General features: G+C 41.1%; 1 protein-coding gene across 1 annotated transcript in view; it reads left to right on the plus strand.

Annotated features, from left to right (window-relative positions):
* ASPM (asp (abnormal spindle) homolog, microcephaly associated (Drosophila)) overlaps nt 1–14920 on the plus strand; it is a 60146-nt gene that overhangs the window by 12712 nt on the left and 32514 nt on the right. Inside the window, exons 4-13 of the mRNA XM_010831103.1 lie at nt 2342–2443; nt 2867–2962; nt 3702–3848; nt 5828–6073; nt 6350–6417; nt 8983–9124; nt 10659–10789; nt 11567–11742; nt 14413–14558; nt 14647–14732. Coding sequence (XP_010829405.1) covers nt 2342–2443; nt 2867–2962; nt 3702–3848; nt 5828–6073; nt 6350–6417; nt 8983–9124; nt 10659–10789; nt 11567–11742; nt 14413–14558; nt 14647–14732 — 1340 coding nt within the window. The remainder of the gene's footprint in view (nt 1–2341; nt 2444–2866; nt 2963–3701; nt 3849–5827; nt 6074–6349; nt 6418–8982; nt 9125–10658; nt 10790–11566; nt 11743–14412; nt 14559–14646; nt 14733–14920) is intronic.

A 14920-nucleotide genomic window follows, 5' to 3' on the forward strand; every position in this document is an offset into this window, starting at 1 on the left:
AACTTTGAGGTACACAAAGACTCAACCACTGAAACTTTTTCACACTTTTGCTCATTCCCTTAATGCTTTCAGGCCGTCTCACAGCTTTCAGTACTGCCTCTACATGGAGGCCTTCCAGCTTTACATCTTTAGGATGGACCTTTCATCTGTAGACTCGTTTATCCAGCGTCTTTTATTTCCACTTGACTGCCTAGTGAGTGCCTTTAATTTGTCCAAAAGCACCCCTTGCATCCCCAGTCCCGTGACATCTTCCCTGGTGTGTCGGTCCGACACACTTCTGTTATGATCTCCTCTCAGCTCAGGCCCCACACCTTGGGGTGTCCCTAAGTGTGCTTCTCTCCGACCCTTTCTCTATAAATTCAGACAGTCTGCCTGATTCTAAACTCAGTCCCTCAACAAATCCTGTCTTCTTTCCAAGTACATTCAGGACTGGGTCACTTCTCACTATCACTGACGGCCCCATCCGAGCCTATGTCTCTGCAGGTCCCTGTCAGATCTTGCCTTCACCCTTGCCTTCTCTGGAGCCCGTTTTCCACTTAGCTGCCAAGGCAATGCTTTTAAAATAGTCATCAGTTGGATTCTAACATGCTCCACTTCTATACCCCCGCTGGCCTTTCATCTCACTGGAAGCCAGGTTCTTACAGTGACGAGCAAGATCCTGCAGTGTCTACAGAGAAAGAAGTCGGTTTTTCCAGGTACGTTTATTCAGCTCTGATAGGTCCCTGCCACGCGCTATGCATTGTTCTAGGCTCTGTGGATACTGGGAGAAAAGACCTCATTCCTGTCCTCAGCCACTCCCGGTCCTTGGAGCTGTGCCCAGGGAATCATGAAAGCACAGAAGTGGAGGCACTTTACTTGGCTTTCTGGGAAAGACCAGAAGCTGTGAGACGTTTCCAAGGAAGTCTCCCACAGAACAAAATGGTTGTAGGCAGAGGGACTAGCCTGTGCAAGCCTTCAGAACGAGGAACTCACATTTTTAATTTTAGGTACGTTAAGACGGAAAGAAACTTATAACCGAATAGATATTATGTAGCAATGTGGTCATATTCCTTATTTTGACAATTGGCATGGATTTGCAATTCTTCTAAGTCAAAGCTGGGCACTTTTTCTCTGAAGGTCTAGATAGTAAATATCCAGTTTTTGCAGCTCATGTGACCTCTGTCACAACCAGTGGGCCCTGTCATTGCCGACGGGGAAACAGGCACAGACAGTGTGGACATGAGCGTCTGTGACTCCGTGCCAAGAAGACTTTATTTATGGACACCAAGATCTGAATTTCATATTGTCTTCATGTGTCATGAAATCAAACTGTTTGGAGGTCTATTTTGTTTTTAACTAGTGTTCATAAACATGAGAACTTCTTAGCTTGCAGACTGTACCCAAACAGCTGTGGGCTGGATTCTGCTCTGGGCCTTAGCTTTCCCCCCTCTGGCTTTATTATTAATATTAGCTCCTGGTTTGTATGGAACAGCAGCACAAGCTGGTATGAAACCCACCTTTGAGGGAGTGAACTGCGTTAGGACGGGCTGTTTTTCTCTGTGACTTTCCCTGTAGGTACCCCCAGCCCCATCATCTACCTCCTGTAGGTACCACTTACCATCTACCTCCTGTAGGTACCCCCCATCATCTACCTCCTGTAGGCACCCCCACCATCTACCTCCTGTAGGTACCCCCCACCATCTATGTCATCACCTGGGTGAGGTCTGGGAACCTGTCAGAGTTCTCATTCTCCATCACTTGCCCAGTCAGTTGACATTAAGCCCTGTTGCAAATTCTGCTATGAAAACAGCTCTTCTCTGGTTTTTTCTCCACTGCTTCTGCAAATTCTGCTATGAAAACAGCTCTTCTCTGGTTTTGTCTCCACTGCTTCTGTGTTCCTTTAAATTCTCATCATAACTGACTTAGGCCCCTGGGATTGCTTCCTTTTCGCTTCCATCTCTAGTCTTGACTCCAGTCCACTGTCCATTCCATCTTCTGAAATACATGTGACAGTGTGACTGCCTGGACCTTAATCCTTCACTGGCCCATAGGGTACTTGGAACTGAATTACAGTGCAAGCTCTGAAGCCATACTGTCTAGCTCAGCTACCTACTAGCATGTATGACCTTGACCAAGTAGCATAGTTGCTCTAAGCTCCATAAAACATGGAAAATGATGGTGCACTTCTGATAGACTTCTGGTGCTGACTACATCAGTAACCTAAATTACAAGACTCTGGGAGTGCCTGGCGCAAGTATTCAACTACTGGCCATCACTGTTATTTTTCATATTTTTTAATTCCTTTCTTCCTCTTCCAACCCCTTTTTTGTTTTGCTTTTCTTGTCTGTGTTCTTGGCTCCAGGCACCACCTTGCAGTTCAGTCAGAGGCCCGGTTCCTGGTGTGTCACGTCCATTGCAGGGTCAGCCCAGGGGCGCTCCCGCCAGGAGGCTGTCTGCCTTCCAGGTGACTCAGCTTTCCCTCCCCTTGTCCCGGGCTCCTCCTATACTTCTGATGTAATGTACTGTGATTCTTTCTACTCCTCTGTTCTGGACCCAGAACATCCTGAGGGCGGGAACCACATCTTTCCATTCTGCATTCTCAGCACCTAGTTGTATATGTACATACACACACACACGCACACACACACACAGTGAGCTGGTTCAATCTCAATCGTAGCTTCTGTCAACACAAAATACGTTGTAGTTTCTGGTCTGTAACTTCCAGACATAGGTTTTATTTACCCAAGTTCATACCCTGGCACATAGTGGTTACTCAGCATCTGCTAAATGGATATGATTTTGGAGAGTGCAAATTTTAAGTTGATAGCAGTTCACTTGCAGAATTTATTTTACTTTTAAAATGCTATTCTTTTTTGCATGATTGTAGATTCATTAGGATACAGAACTCCTAAAACAAACAGAAGGACAAGGCCCTTTGTTCCTGTGGCTCAGTCTAACTTGACCTTCATAAAACCACTAAAAGGCAAGTGTTTAATATCTTTAAAGTCTATGAAAAACTGACACTGAATGAAACATTAATCGCATTTCAAATGGAAATGAATTGATTTTTTTTAATGGAATAAAAGCCTTGAAGAATTGTTAAAGTATGTGTCCCAATAACAATTAGGATATTTTCTCAGAGTTCAATGAAGTTGACTCACTTTTCTTGGGATTTTTAAATAACCAGGAGGTACTGCCTTACTTTTTCTCTCTTACTTTTACTATATTTTATACCCCAAAATGGGCTTCCCTAGTAGCTCAGCTGGTAGTGAATCTGCCTACAATGCAGGAGACCCCAGTTTGATTCCTGGGTCAGGAAGATTCCCTGGAGAAGGGATAGGTTAACCATCCGGTATTGGGCTTCCCTGGTGACCCAAATGGTAAAGAATCCGCCTGCAATGCAGGAGACCTGGGTTTGATCTCTGAGTTGGGAAGATCTCCTGGAGGAGGGCAACCCACTCCAGTATTCTCGCCTGGAGAATTCTGTGGACAGAGGAGCCTGGCGGGCTACAGTACACGGGGTCACAAAGAGTCGGACACGACTGAGTGACTGAGCACAGTGCAGCACACCCCAAATGCTTTCAACTACTTCCAGCAGGAAGTAGAAAAGCAAACATCGTTCAGTGTCTTAAAGGTGTTCTTGCTGACGATAGTCTATTGCTATAGATTGTATAATAATTTAAAGGAAAAGTTTTTATGCCTTAACCTAACTGTATTCCTAGGTATACCTAGACATCCAATGCCGTTTGCTGCAAAAAACATGTTTTATGATGAACGCTGGAAGGAAAAGCAGGAACAGGGCTTCACTTGGTGGCTAAATTTTATATTAACTCCTGACGACTTCACTGTAAAAACAAATATTTCTGAAGGTAAACATGAAGTTAATGTTTAAATTGGGTAATACTTTCTTTGTTTTAATGGGTCATTTTTAACATGATTTTTCCATTCTTTAGTTGTACAGATTTACTGGGCTTCCCTGGTCGCCCAGATGGTAAAGAGTCTGCCCACAATGTGGGAGACCTAGGTTCAATCCCTGGGTCAGGAAGGTCCCCTGGAGAAGGAAATGGCAGCCCACTCCAGTATTCTTGCTTGGAAAATCCCATGGACAGAGGAGCCTCGCAGGCTATGTAGGGTCGCAAAGAGTTGAACACTACTGAAGTGACTTCACTTTCACAAGTGTATCATAGTGTAGTACTTTGGCCACCTCATGCAAAGAGTTGACTCATTGGAAAAGACAATGATGCTGGGAGGGATTAGGGGCAGGAGGAGAAGGGGACGACAGAGGATGAGACGGCTGGATGGCATCACTGACTCGATGGACGTGAGTCTGAGTGAACTCAGGGAGTTGGTGATGGACAGGGAGGCCTGGCGTGCTGCGATTCATGGGGTCTCAAAGAGTCAGACACGACTGAGCGACTGATCTGATCTGATCATAGTGTAGTTCGTGGCACAGCACACTAGGTTATTAACACAAATGCTCATTATTGTGCAGGTGAGAGAATTTTGTGCTGTAAGCACTGAACTTCTTTTTTTGCTCATCAGCCAGTGTGATTTCCAGCCTTGCCAGTGAATGGGTTTTATTGTAAGACAGATTCAGTCTGCATTAACAGAGACATGGCTGCCTAGAAACCCAGTCCAGTCTTAGCTGCATCAATAAAGTGGAATGTCCGGCGGATCGTTTTGTCTTGTATGGCCTGTTAGGGGTATTGTCTCTGTTGGACCCTGTTTAAGATGTTTGTGGCCAAGTATGTAATGATGAGAGGTCTAAAAACCAGTGGGTATGAGGAATTTTTAAAATATTTCACTGTAGTTCTGGAAAACAGAAAAACTCAAAGTATGGAATGTGATGGAAACATGGTGTTCTTCAAATATTTAAAGGGTTTTCTCCTGAGACAAGGAAGATTCACTTGTGGTACTCTCTCATAGAAGTTACAGAGATCAGTTCAACTCCAGATAAGGAAAACCCCTTTAAAATACTTAACTTGCCCAGGCATCACACAGGCTGACTTTAAGGGGGACGATTTCCCTCTTGCTGTAGTGTTCCAGCAGACACTCGTCTGCATTTGTTAGAGAAGTGTGTATAGGAATTCTACCTTTGATTAGGTACTTTTCTTTTTCTCCAAAAGTAAACAAAACATGATTTTTAGTTCTTTCCTTGAGAGAAGATGTGCTGTATGAAAATTCAAATTGCATTTCAAAATTTGACTTTAACAAATCACATTCTTTTTTTTAACCTTTATTAATTTATTTTTAAATATTATTTCTATTTCTCTTTGGAATAGAGAAATATAACTTTTTTTTAATGTATTCAAGCATATTGACTTTTTACCTTTTGGATATTTTCCATTACTTTTTTATTATTATTCTTTTTAAATTTATTTTTAAAATTGAAAGATAATTGCTTTTAGTATTGTGTTGGTTTCTGTCGTACACCAGCATGAATCAGCCATGGATATATGTATGTCCCCTCCCTCTTATACTCCCTCCCAACAAATCCCATCCTTTAGGAGTTTATCTTTTGATAAAGCGTATGGAAGCAGAGAAGCCAGCTAGGAGGCTGTCTCATGAGTCTGGGTTAGAGGAGATCGTGTTGGAACCTGAACGACAGTGGTTATAAGAAATGGTTAGATTTGGGATACAGTTTGCAGGTACAGTCAACTGGTTGTGACCATAGGACAGCCGAAGCTTCTGAGTGAAGGATGCCACCTTCACTTTGAGGTGGGAAGGAGAGGAGCAGGCTGGAAGGCACAGGGACTAGATCCTGTCTTCAGCTGCACTTATTGCTAGATTTTAAAGTGTATGCACGTATTGGTTAACCAGAACTGTCCTTTCTTTCATTTTGACCCAGTAAATGCTTCCACTCTTCTTCTGGGAGTAGAGAGTCAACATAAAGTAAGTGTCCCGAAAGCTCCTACCAAGGACGAGGTGTCTCTCAGAGCTTACACCGCCCGGTGCAGGCTGAACAGGTTGCGCCGTGCCGCGTGCCGCTTATTTACTTCTGAAAAAATGGTTAAGGCTATGAAAAAGCTTGAAATTGAAATCGAAGCTCGGCGGCTAATTGTTCGGAAAGACAGGCACCTCTGGAAAGATGTGGGTAAGAAGATTATAGAAATCTTGAGATTAATTCTTTAAAAACACTCTAGAAATTTTTTTTTCAGAGTCAAATATATACATGGTTTCACTTTGCTACCTAAAATTTCACAAACTTAAACGAGATCATGTACATATATAAAAGAGTGGAAGTATACTTTAACATATTTCATATATGTGATGTTCCTTTTTGGTCTCTGATTTCTGTCCATGAAATTGTATTCACTGTCTCGTATTTGATTAGTGGTCTGAGCTTACTTGCATTTCATATGCGTTTCAGGAGAACGCCAGAAAGTCCTGAATTGGCTATTGTCATATAATCCTTTGTGGCTACGAATCGGCCTAGAGGTAAGTACACCATTCAGTTTTTGAAAAAAGATACTTTGAGATATATATATATATATATATATATACACTTCTAGAAGATTCTTTAATAAAATGATGGTTTCAATTATCAAATTATTTGGTTGCTTAATCTCTCAGTATGAAATTTAAGGTCCCTTCATAAATGCTCATTAGGTTAACAGACTCTGTCATTCTGTATTACTGCCATCTTGTTACATAGCAGTTTTCCCGTTAGTTTCTTACATATATAAAATTTGGTACCAGATGTAATAACAAGCATAGTTAACTCCTTTCTGAGCATTTACCAATGACAATACTGCTGCTGCTGCTGCTGCTAAGTCGCTTCAGTCGTGGCCGACTCTGTGACCCCATAGACGGCAGCCCACCAGGCTCCCCCGTCCCTGGGATTCTCCAGGCAAGAACACTGGAGTGGGTCGCCATTTCCTTCTCCAATGCATGAAAGTGAAAAGTGAAAGTGAAGTCGCTCAGTCGTGTCCAACTCTTAGCGACCCCATGGATTGCAGCCTACCAGGGTCCTCCATCCATGGGATTTTCCAGGCAAGAGTACTGGAGTGGGTTGCCATTGCCTTCTCCGAATGACAATACTAGGCTGTTTAAAACACATTAAATACATTTTCTAATTTAGATCTCCATAAAATCCAGTGAGGTATTTATTGTTATTCCAACTTCACTGACAGAACAGAAGCTGAAATGGTAAGTGACCTGCCGAATGCCAGTGAAGGGCCAGGACTGGAATCCACACCAGTCTGAAGTCATCAGAAACATTTAGATGGAACACTACTCATGAAAACATCAGAATTTGAGTTTTTCACATGGTGTATGGTTCAATAATATTTAGAATGATAAAACTAACTGAATTAGAAAGCCACTAGGAGTTGAGTGTTAAAAATATTCTTTTATTCCAGCCCTCAGTGTTTCCATTTCCTTTAGTCTTTTACTGGTGAACTCTTATATCTTGTTTAGGCTTTTTACCTTTGTCATGTGGGATATCCCATTCTTCAATTTTTTCTAAGTTTTTGAATAGAAAAATCTTTTGTACTAAAGAACAATCTTTACAATAATCTGTCTGTTTATCAGAAAATTGAGCTGTTGAGAGAATGAATGATAATCCCACTATGGTCACCCAACTAGACAGTGAACTTGTTAAGATTTCCTACTTTAATTCTTATTTCAACTGATTTGAAATTCAACTTCTCATTTCTTTCAATGAAAAGTTAATCAGAAAATTACATATCAACTGGCTATGCTTCAGATATCAAAGAGTTCCAGAACCTCAGCTAAAGTAGAACCTGTCTAGGGCTTCCCTGGTGGCACAGATGGTAAAGTAGGACCTGTCTATTTGGGGCATAGCTCTTTTGTGGCAGAGGTGACATGTAGGAGAGTTAGAAACATGCCATGCCCTTTGAAACTTCCTCCTAGATGTGGTGTGCATCACCTCATCCATAGTTCTGCCCACAGTGCACTATCTGTCCAGACACAGATGAGGCAGAAATATTTATTCTTTCACAATACATACAGCAAATCTATGCCATTTGGTGGGAAAGGGGACTTCTAAAGGGAAGGGAGGAATGAATAATTATAAACAAAACATTGTACCATCACACCTTAGAATTCTGTTAGGAGGCATGACCTTTGAGGATCTTAAGAAAGCATCACATGCCAAAAAAATAAAGTAAAGAAAGACAAAATGTCTCTATTTTGGCAGATATTAGTATTTTTTATGCTTTTCTCTAGTTTTATTGATGTAAAGTTATAAAATACAATTTGATGTTTGTAGTTTTTTCTAATTCTTTAAAAATCATTAACAATCACATTGATGTTAAATTAATAACATTTTAATCCTTGATTATATACAGATCTGAACATCTCAAGTTATTGTCTTAGATGATTTACAGATGGTTTTCCATTTGTTAACTACTCAAGCATTTAGAATTACTTAGGTGTCTGTTGTACCTTCATGATACACTTGCAGGACGTGCGTGCATGTGTGCTAAGTTGCTTCAGTCGTGTCTGACTCTTTGCGACCCTATGGACTGTAGCCCGCCAGGCTCCTCTGTCCATGGGATTCTCCAGGCAAGAATATTGGAGTGGGTTGCCGTGCCCTCCTCCAGGGGGTCTTCCCGACTGAGGGATCGAACCTAAGTCTCCCATGTCTCCTTCACTGGCAGGTGGGTTCTTTACCACTAGTGCCACCTAGGAAGCCCACTAGCAGGACAGTTGTCATTAAATTTGAACAAGAGGCCTACATTTGGTAGTTCTTAAAAGAAAAAATTGCAATATAAATATCACTTGTCATATAATTTTTAAGAACTGATCTTAGTCCTAAACTTATCTTAGTCCTGAACTTTCTTCTCTTCTTCACTGTGAAGAAGGGTGCACTAAAAATTGCACAAAACATTACATGTTCAGCCCATCCTCATCCTCATCTCTCCCAAAGGAATCAGAACCTCACCAGTTCCTAGACCATTGTCATCTGTCCCTCCCCTCTGCTTCCCTGTGCCCCGAAGAGAGAGCACAGCCCTGACTTGGGCTTGAATTTCTTTTCAGACGATATACGGAGAACTGGTGCCTCTGGAAGACAACAGTGACGTCACGGGGCTGGCGATGTTCATTCTGAACCGCCTGCTTTGGAATCCTGACATCGCAGCCGAGTACAGGCACCCAAGTGTCCCTCACCTGTACAGAGATGGTGGGTGGCTCTGCCTCCGTCGTGTGCTCCCCACGCTGTGTGCAGAGGGCATCCTGTCCTCATTCCTGTCTCTGTTCCGACTTCACCTTCCAGAGAAACTGGTGTAAAAGGCCTCTCTCTCCACTGCCGTCTCTTTCTACGACCTGCACCATTCCCCATCTGTCCCCCACCGCTATAGCCCTATCGCTATTTGTGCCTGCTGTCTCTCCTCGCCACCTCACAAGCAGGCCTCACGCCCTGTGGAGGTCACGTCTGTCTTAGGCTGCCACTTGCTGTTTTAGTATTCTTAGCCCCTGGGTCGGTGCCTGCGGTGCTCATGACGTAGTTGTCGTGTGAAGCTAACCCAGTGTCTTGCTGTGTCTGTGCCCCAGTTTCTTCCATGAACTGGAAACGTTAAATAGTACCCGCCCCATAGAGGCGTCGTGAGCCTTAAATGAGCCTGTACATGGAAAGCCTAAGACAGGCAGTGTGCTCCTGTGCTTATTGCTGCTGGTTTGTTCTAGCAGATTGTAACTCTCCTACTTTTACATAAAACTTGTTTTTTGTTTAATTGAGGTATAGTTGATTTACAGTGTTATGTAAGGTTCAGCTGTTCAGCATAATGATTCATAATTTTGAAAGGCTATCCTCCATTTACAGCTTTTATAAAATATTGGCTATATTCCCTGTGTTGTACAATATGTCCTTGTAGCTAATTTATTTGATAAGCTATTATCAAATAAGCTATTATTTATTTTATCGTGATTTGTGCTTCTTAATCTCCTCCTCTGTCTTGCCCCCACTGTTCCTCTCCTCGCTGGTAACCGCTGGTTTGTTTTCTGTATCTGCAGGTCTGTTTCTTTTTTGTCATATTCACTAGTTTGCTTTATTTTTTACACTCCACATTAAGTGATACCATGCAGTATTTGTCTTTCTCTCTCTGACTTATTTCTCTAGCATAATGCCCTTCAGGTCCATTCATGTTGCTGCAAATGGCAAAATTTCATTCTTTCTTATGGCCGAGTAGTATTCTTTTCCACACATGTACATACATGCACATATACATATGTATACACCACATCTTCTTTATCCGTTCTTCTGTCAATGGACACTTAGGTTGCTTCCACATCTTGGGTATTGTAAATAATGCTGCTATGAACATTGCGGTATATGTATCTTTTTGACTTAGCGTTTTCATTTTCTCTGAATATATACTCAGCAGTGTAATTGCTGGATTACTTGGTAGTTCTCTTTTTAGTTTTTTGAGTCATCTCCATACTGTTTTCCATAGTTGATGCACCAATTTACGTTCCCCCTGCCAAAAAAAAAAAAAAAGGTAAAATAAGGAATTTTATAGACTTACAAAGAATTCCAAGATAATTTGACTTTAAAGTATAGGACACATCTCAAGAATCCTTAGCAGGAATATATAGACCAAAAGCATAGCAGAATAACTAAATATAGAAAAATATTTCAGAAACCCCCCACCAAGAAAAGAAAACCAAACTTGTCTTACATAGATGAATGTGCTATGCCTTTTTGTACTTTATTTCAGGTCATGAAGAAGCTCTGTCTAAGTTTACATTGAAAAAGCTATTATTGTTGATTTGTTTCCTTGATTATGCTAAAATCTCTAGACTTATTGATCATGATCCTTGTCTCTTCTGTAAAGATGCAGAGTTCAAGGTATGGTTTTCATCTTATATATTTTATTTCACATATAAGACTTTTGTCTGTTTTTATTGTGTATTTTCTCCTCAGAAAAAGTGATTTTCCCAAAGAACACTAGTCTGACTCTTTGCAACCCCATAGACTATATATATACAGTCCATGGAATTCTCCAGGCTAGAATACTGGAGTGGGTAGCTTTTCCCTTCTCCAGGGGACCTTCCCAACCCAGGGATCTAACGCAGGTCTCCTGCATTGCAGGCGGATTCTTTACCAACTGAGCCACAAGGGAGCCCAATAGTTTTTATCTTGTATTTTATATTTCACATATAAAATTTTGTCTGTTTTTATTGTATATTTTCTCCTCAGAAAAAGTGATTTTCCCAAAGAACAGTACTCTGGAGTAGAACAGAAATGCCTGCCCAGTAGTTCGAACCCTGCCTAGCTTGTTGGTTGACATTTCACCAATGCGTCATCCTAGCTTTGCTTTGAGAATGAATGTAACTGTGCTTCTGAGGAATTAATTTGGGAGAAAATTTCTTTCCTAATTTAGTATGCTATCAAATTCTAATTTTTAGAGTTATTATTATTTATGAGCCCTTTCTTAAAAAGTCTTAAATTGGAAATATTGTGGAAATATATGAGGTTTCCATTGTTACCATATGAAACTGTCTTTTTATACTACTGTTAATTTTACTTTATTTCTATATGCGCAGAATGATTTGAAGAATTTGTTTTTATTATAAACAGAATGATGATACTGGATTATAATACCTTCTGTTTGTTTCTCCATAGGCCAGTAAAGAAATCCTTCTGGCTTTTTCACGAGATTTCCTAGGTGGTGAAGGTGACCTTTCCCGTCACCTGAGCTTACTGGGATTTCCTGTGACCCACGTCCAGATGCCTTTCGATGAATTTGATTTTGCTGTTAAGAATCTTGCTGTAGACTTGCAGTGTGGGGTGCGTCTCGTGTGAGTATAAGAAATGGCATTATGTCTCTCCCTAGAATAGACGAAAATTTTCTGGAAGACACTTTTTTCTAACATACACAATCCCTCTTGCTCCTTTATGTAATGGGATAAATCTAGGGTTTAAAAAGTTGGGGTAAGTTCAGGAAAATAGTGTGAATTTTAGGCCAAGAAACCTTGTCCCCTATCCACATTTTTCCCTGCTGGCAGGTGATGAGGTCTGAGTAGGAACCACTGATGCCCTAGAATAGGAGTTGGGGAAAGCATGGGGCTAATTAAACTATAAGACTTAACGCTTTATCTGCAGTGATTTCATGACTTCTACATCATTTGAGACCAGTTTTATTTGTGTTAACCATGTTGCACATGTAAGGATGAAGATCTGAAATTAAAAGACACTTGCTCCTTGGAAGGAGAGCTGTGACAAACTTAGTGTATTAAAAAGCAGAGACATCACTTTGCCAGCAAAGGTCCATATAGTCAAAGCTATGGATTTTCCAGTAGTCATGTATGGATGTGAGGTTTGGACTATAAAGAAGGCTGAGCACTGAAGAACTGGTGCTTTCAGATTTTGGTGCTGGAGAAGACTCTTGAGAGTCCCTTGGACAGCAAGGAGATCAAAGCAGTCCATCCTAAAGGAAATCAACCCTGAATACTCATTGGAAGGACTGATGCTAAAGCCGAAGTTCCAATACTTTGGCCACCTGATGCGAAGAGCTGACTCACTGGAAAAGACCCTGATGCTGGGAAAGATTGAGGGCACAGAGAATGAGATGGTTGGATGGCATCACCAACTAAATGGACTTGAGTTTGAGCAAACTCCAGGAGATGGTGAAGGACAGGGAATCCTGGTGTGCTGCAGTCCATGAGGTCACAAAGAGTCGGACAGGACAACAACAACACGTGAGAAGTGAGATGAAGATACGGCGTGTTTTGCCCAGGTTTTACCCGGCAGTGGCAGTGGGCATCAGCTCCCAACATCCAACTTCGTGTCGCATGCGTTTCCTCACTAACACACTAGAGTCCTAGGCACTGGCTTTGATGTGACAGCAGTGAGTCACCACTGCCTGCTTTGGAAGGAGCGGCCTTTACACTGTACGTCAGGTGGCTTCTTTACAATATGTGACTTGAAGGCATCCATCTTGTTTCTAAGAAACTTCTAATTTATATTATGTCTGACATTTGTGAGGAAGTTATCACTATATCTTTGTGAATCCCCAGTTCTTCACAAATAGGATACATGGGACTTCCTTTGGTAGTTTAGTGGTTAAGAATTTGCCTTGCAGTGCAAAGGATGCAGGTTTGATCCCTGGTCGGGGAACTGAGATCCTACATACCTTGGAGCAGAGAAGACCCAGCACAGCTAAACAAATAAGCAACAATAACAGCACACATGTCTCTCGTTGTCTTCTAAATTAAATTTCCATGAACCTTCTTTTCTTTTCCGATCATATATTCTCATGACAAAGTAATAGTCTTGAACTTTACTGTAGCTTCCTCTCTTGAGTATTTTTGTATTTAATTTTAATTTGTTCATTCCATAAATCCAAACCAGCACATCTGTTTTCTGGGCACTAGCAATTCACGATTTGAAACTTCTTCCTCTCTCTGGGAGGAGCAGTGATTGGCTTCCTGTTCAGTGTAATTTTTTTATGATGAAAGAAAGTTTTTGTTCTTTTATAGGCGTTACTAAGGACTTCCCAATGTTGGGTGTTGATGCTTTGTCATTCTCAGGAACTCTCACTAGTTAAGAGACTCAATCTTGCTTGACAAGCTTCTGTTTTCTTCAGTGTCCCCAAAACGAGCATGTGGTCACTTGGGAATGGTTAATCCACTGATGCTGTAGGTGACGGTCAGTCGGTCAGTCTAGTGTTGCTGGAATGCTTAAGACGTTGACTGAGTGGTTGGCCTACACCTATCTTACATTGCTTCCTAACCTTTAGAAATTATCGTTCTGTAAACAAGTCTGCCAAATTTTAACCAGATACAGTCATTAGTTGGGCTCGATCTTTCTGTGGAAACAGTGATTTTTGTCTAGTGTAAAACACTAGATGATATTAGGAGTTTGAATTTAAACTGTGGTATAAATGATTTTTTAAGGTAGGCACTCAAACATTTTTGCTTTACCTGGTATAAATATAAGACAATGGCTTCGTTGGAAACTGTAACAGTGGGGTTTAGTTCTGATCTTAGTCTTGTCATTACTAGTTGTAAGATCACTGGAAATTTATTTTACTTTTCTGGGCTTTGGTTTCTTCATCTGCCAAATACGGGATAATAATTGCCCGACTGTGGGATTTGCCATGGACAAAATAAGAAAAGGACTAAAATAAGAAAAGAAAGCGCTTACCTGATGTGTAGAACACTGGAGTCCCTCAGTCAGTGTCCGTTTTCCTTTCTTTTCCCTAAAGAGCCTTGTTCTTCTGTTTCTGTGTGCATTTGTGTGTGTGCATCTTATTTCCCATTCTTACATTCTGTTCATAGACCTTAACGCCCAGGCTTAGATGAGAAATAACTCTATTTACTTAACTATGGAGTAACAGTTTTGAGATCTTTCTAACCTAAAAACCCTTTAACTCTGGAAGATTGATATGGGTGATTATTTAAATGAAGTTAGTTTTTCCTGCATGTTTTTATCTTAACAATTTCTTGTGGCAATCCCTTCACTGTTAGGCGAACTATGGAACTTCTCACGCAAAACTGGAATCTCTCAAAGAAACTCAGAATTCCTGCAATAAGTCGTCTTCAAAAGATGCACAATGTTGACATCGTTCTTGAAATTCTTAAATCACGAGGAATTCAGCTGAATGATGAGCATGGTAAAAACCAAGTAACGATAAAAGTTTTCTTCTCACTGAAAATCAAGTTGTATGTACTTTGTGCTAACGGACTCTTTTCCGTTTGCAGGAAATGCAATCCTGTCTAAGGATATTGTGGACAGACACAGAGAGAAAACCCTGGCGTTGCTCTGGAAGATCGCATTGGCTTTTCAGGTATTGTACATTTGGTGCATTTTGTATTTTTTGTCAGTTTTCAGTATTGACTTATAAAAGTCTTTTGTGTCAAATAAAGACTAGCAGTAGTAGCTGTTACTTGCGAGACTTATTCTGTCCCAGGAACTGTGCTAATGGCTTTATGTACACTCCAGTCTAATCCTCACAAGGCCCCCAGTAGGTCGCTA

This window comes from Bison bison, unplaced genomic scaffold (assembly GCF_000754665.1).
Source record: "Bison bison bison isolate TAMUID 2011002044 unplaced genomic scaffold, Bison_UMD1.0 scf7180017864524, whole genome shotgun sequence".
NCBI lineage: Eukaryota > Metazoa > Chordata > Mammalia > Artiodactyla > Bovidae > Bison > Bison bison.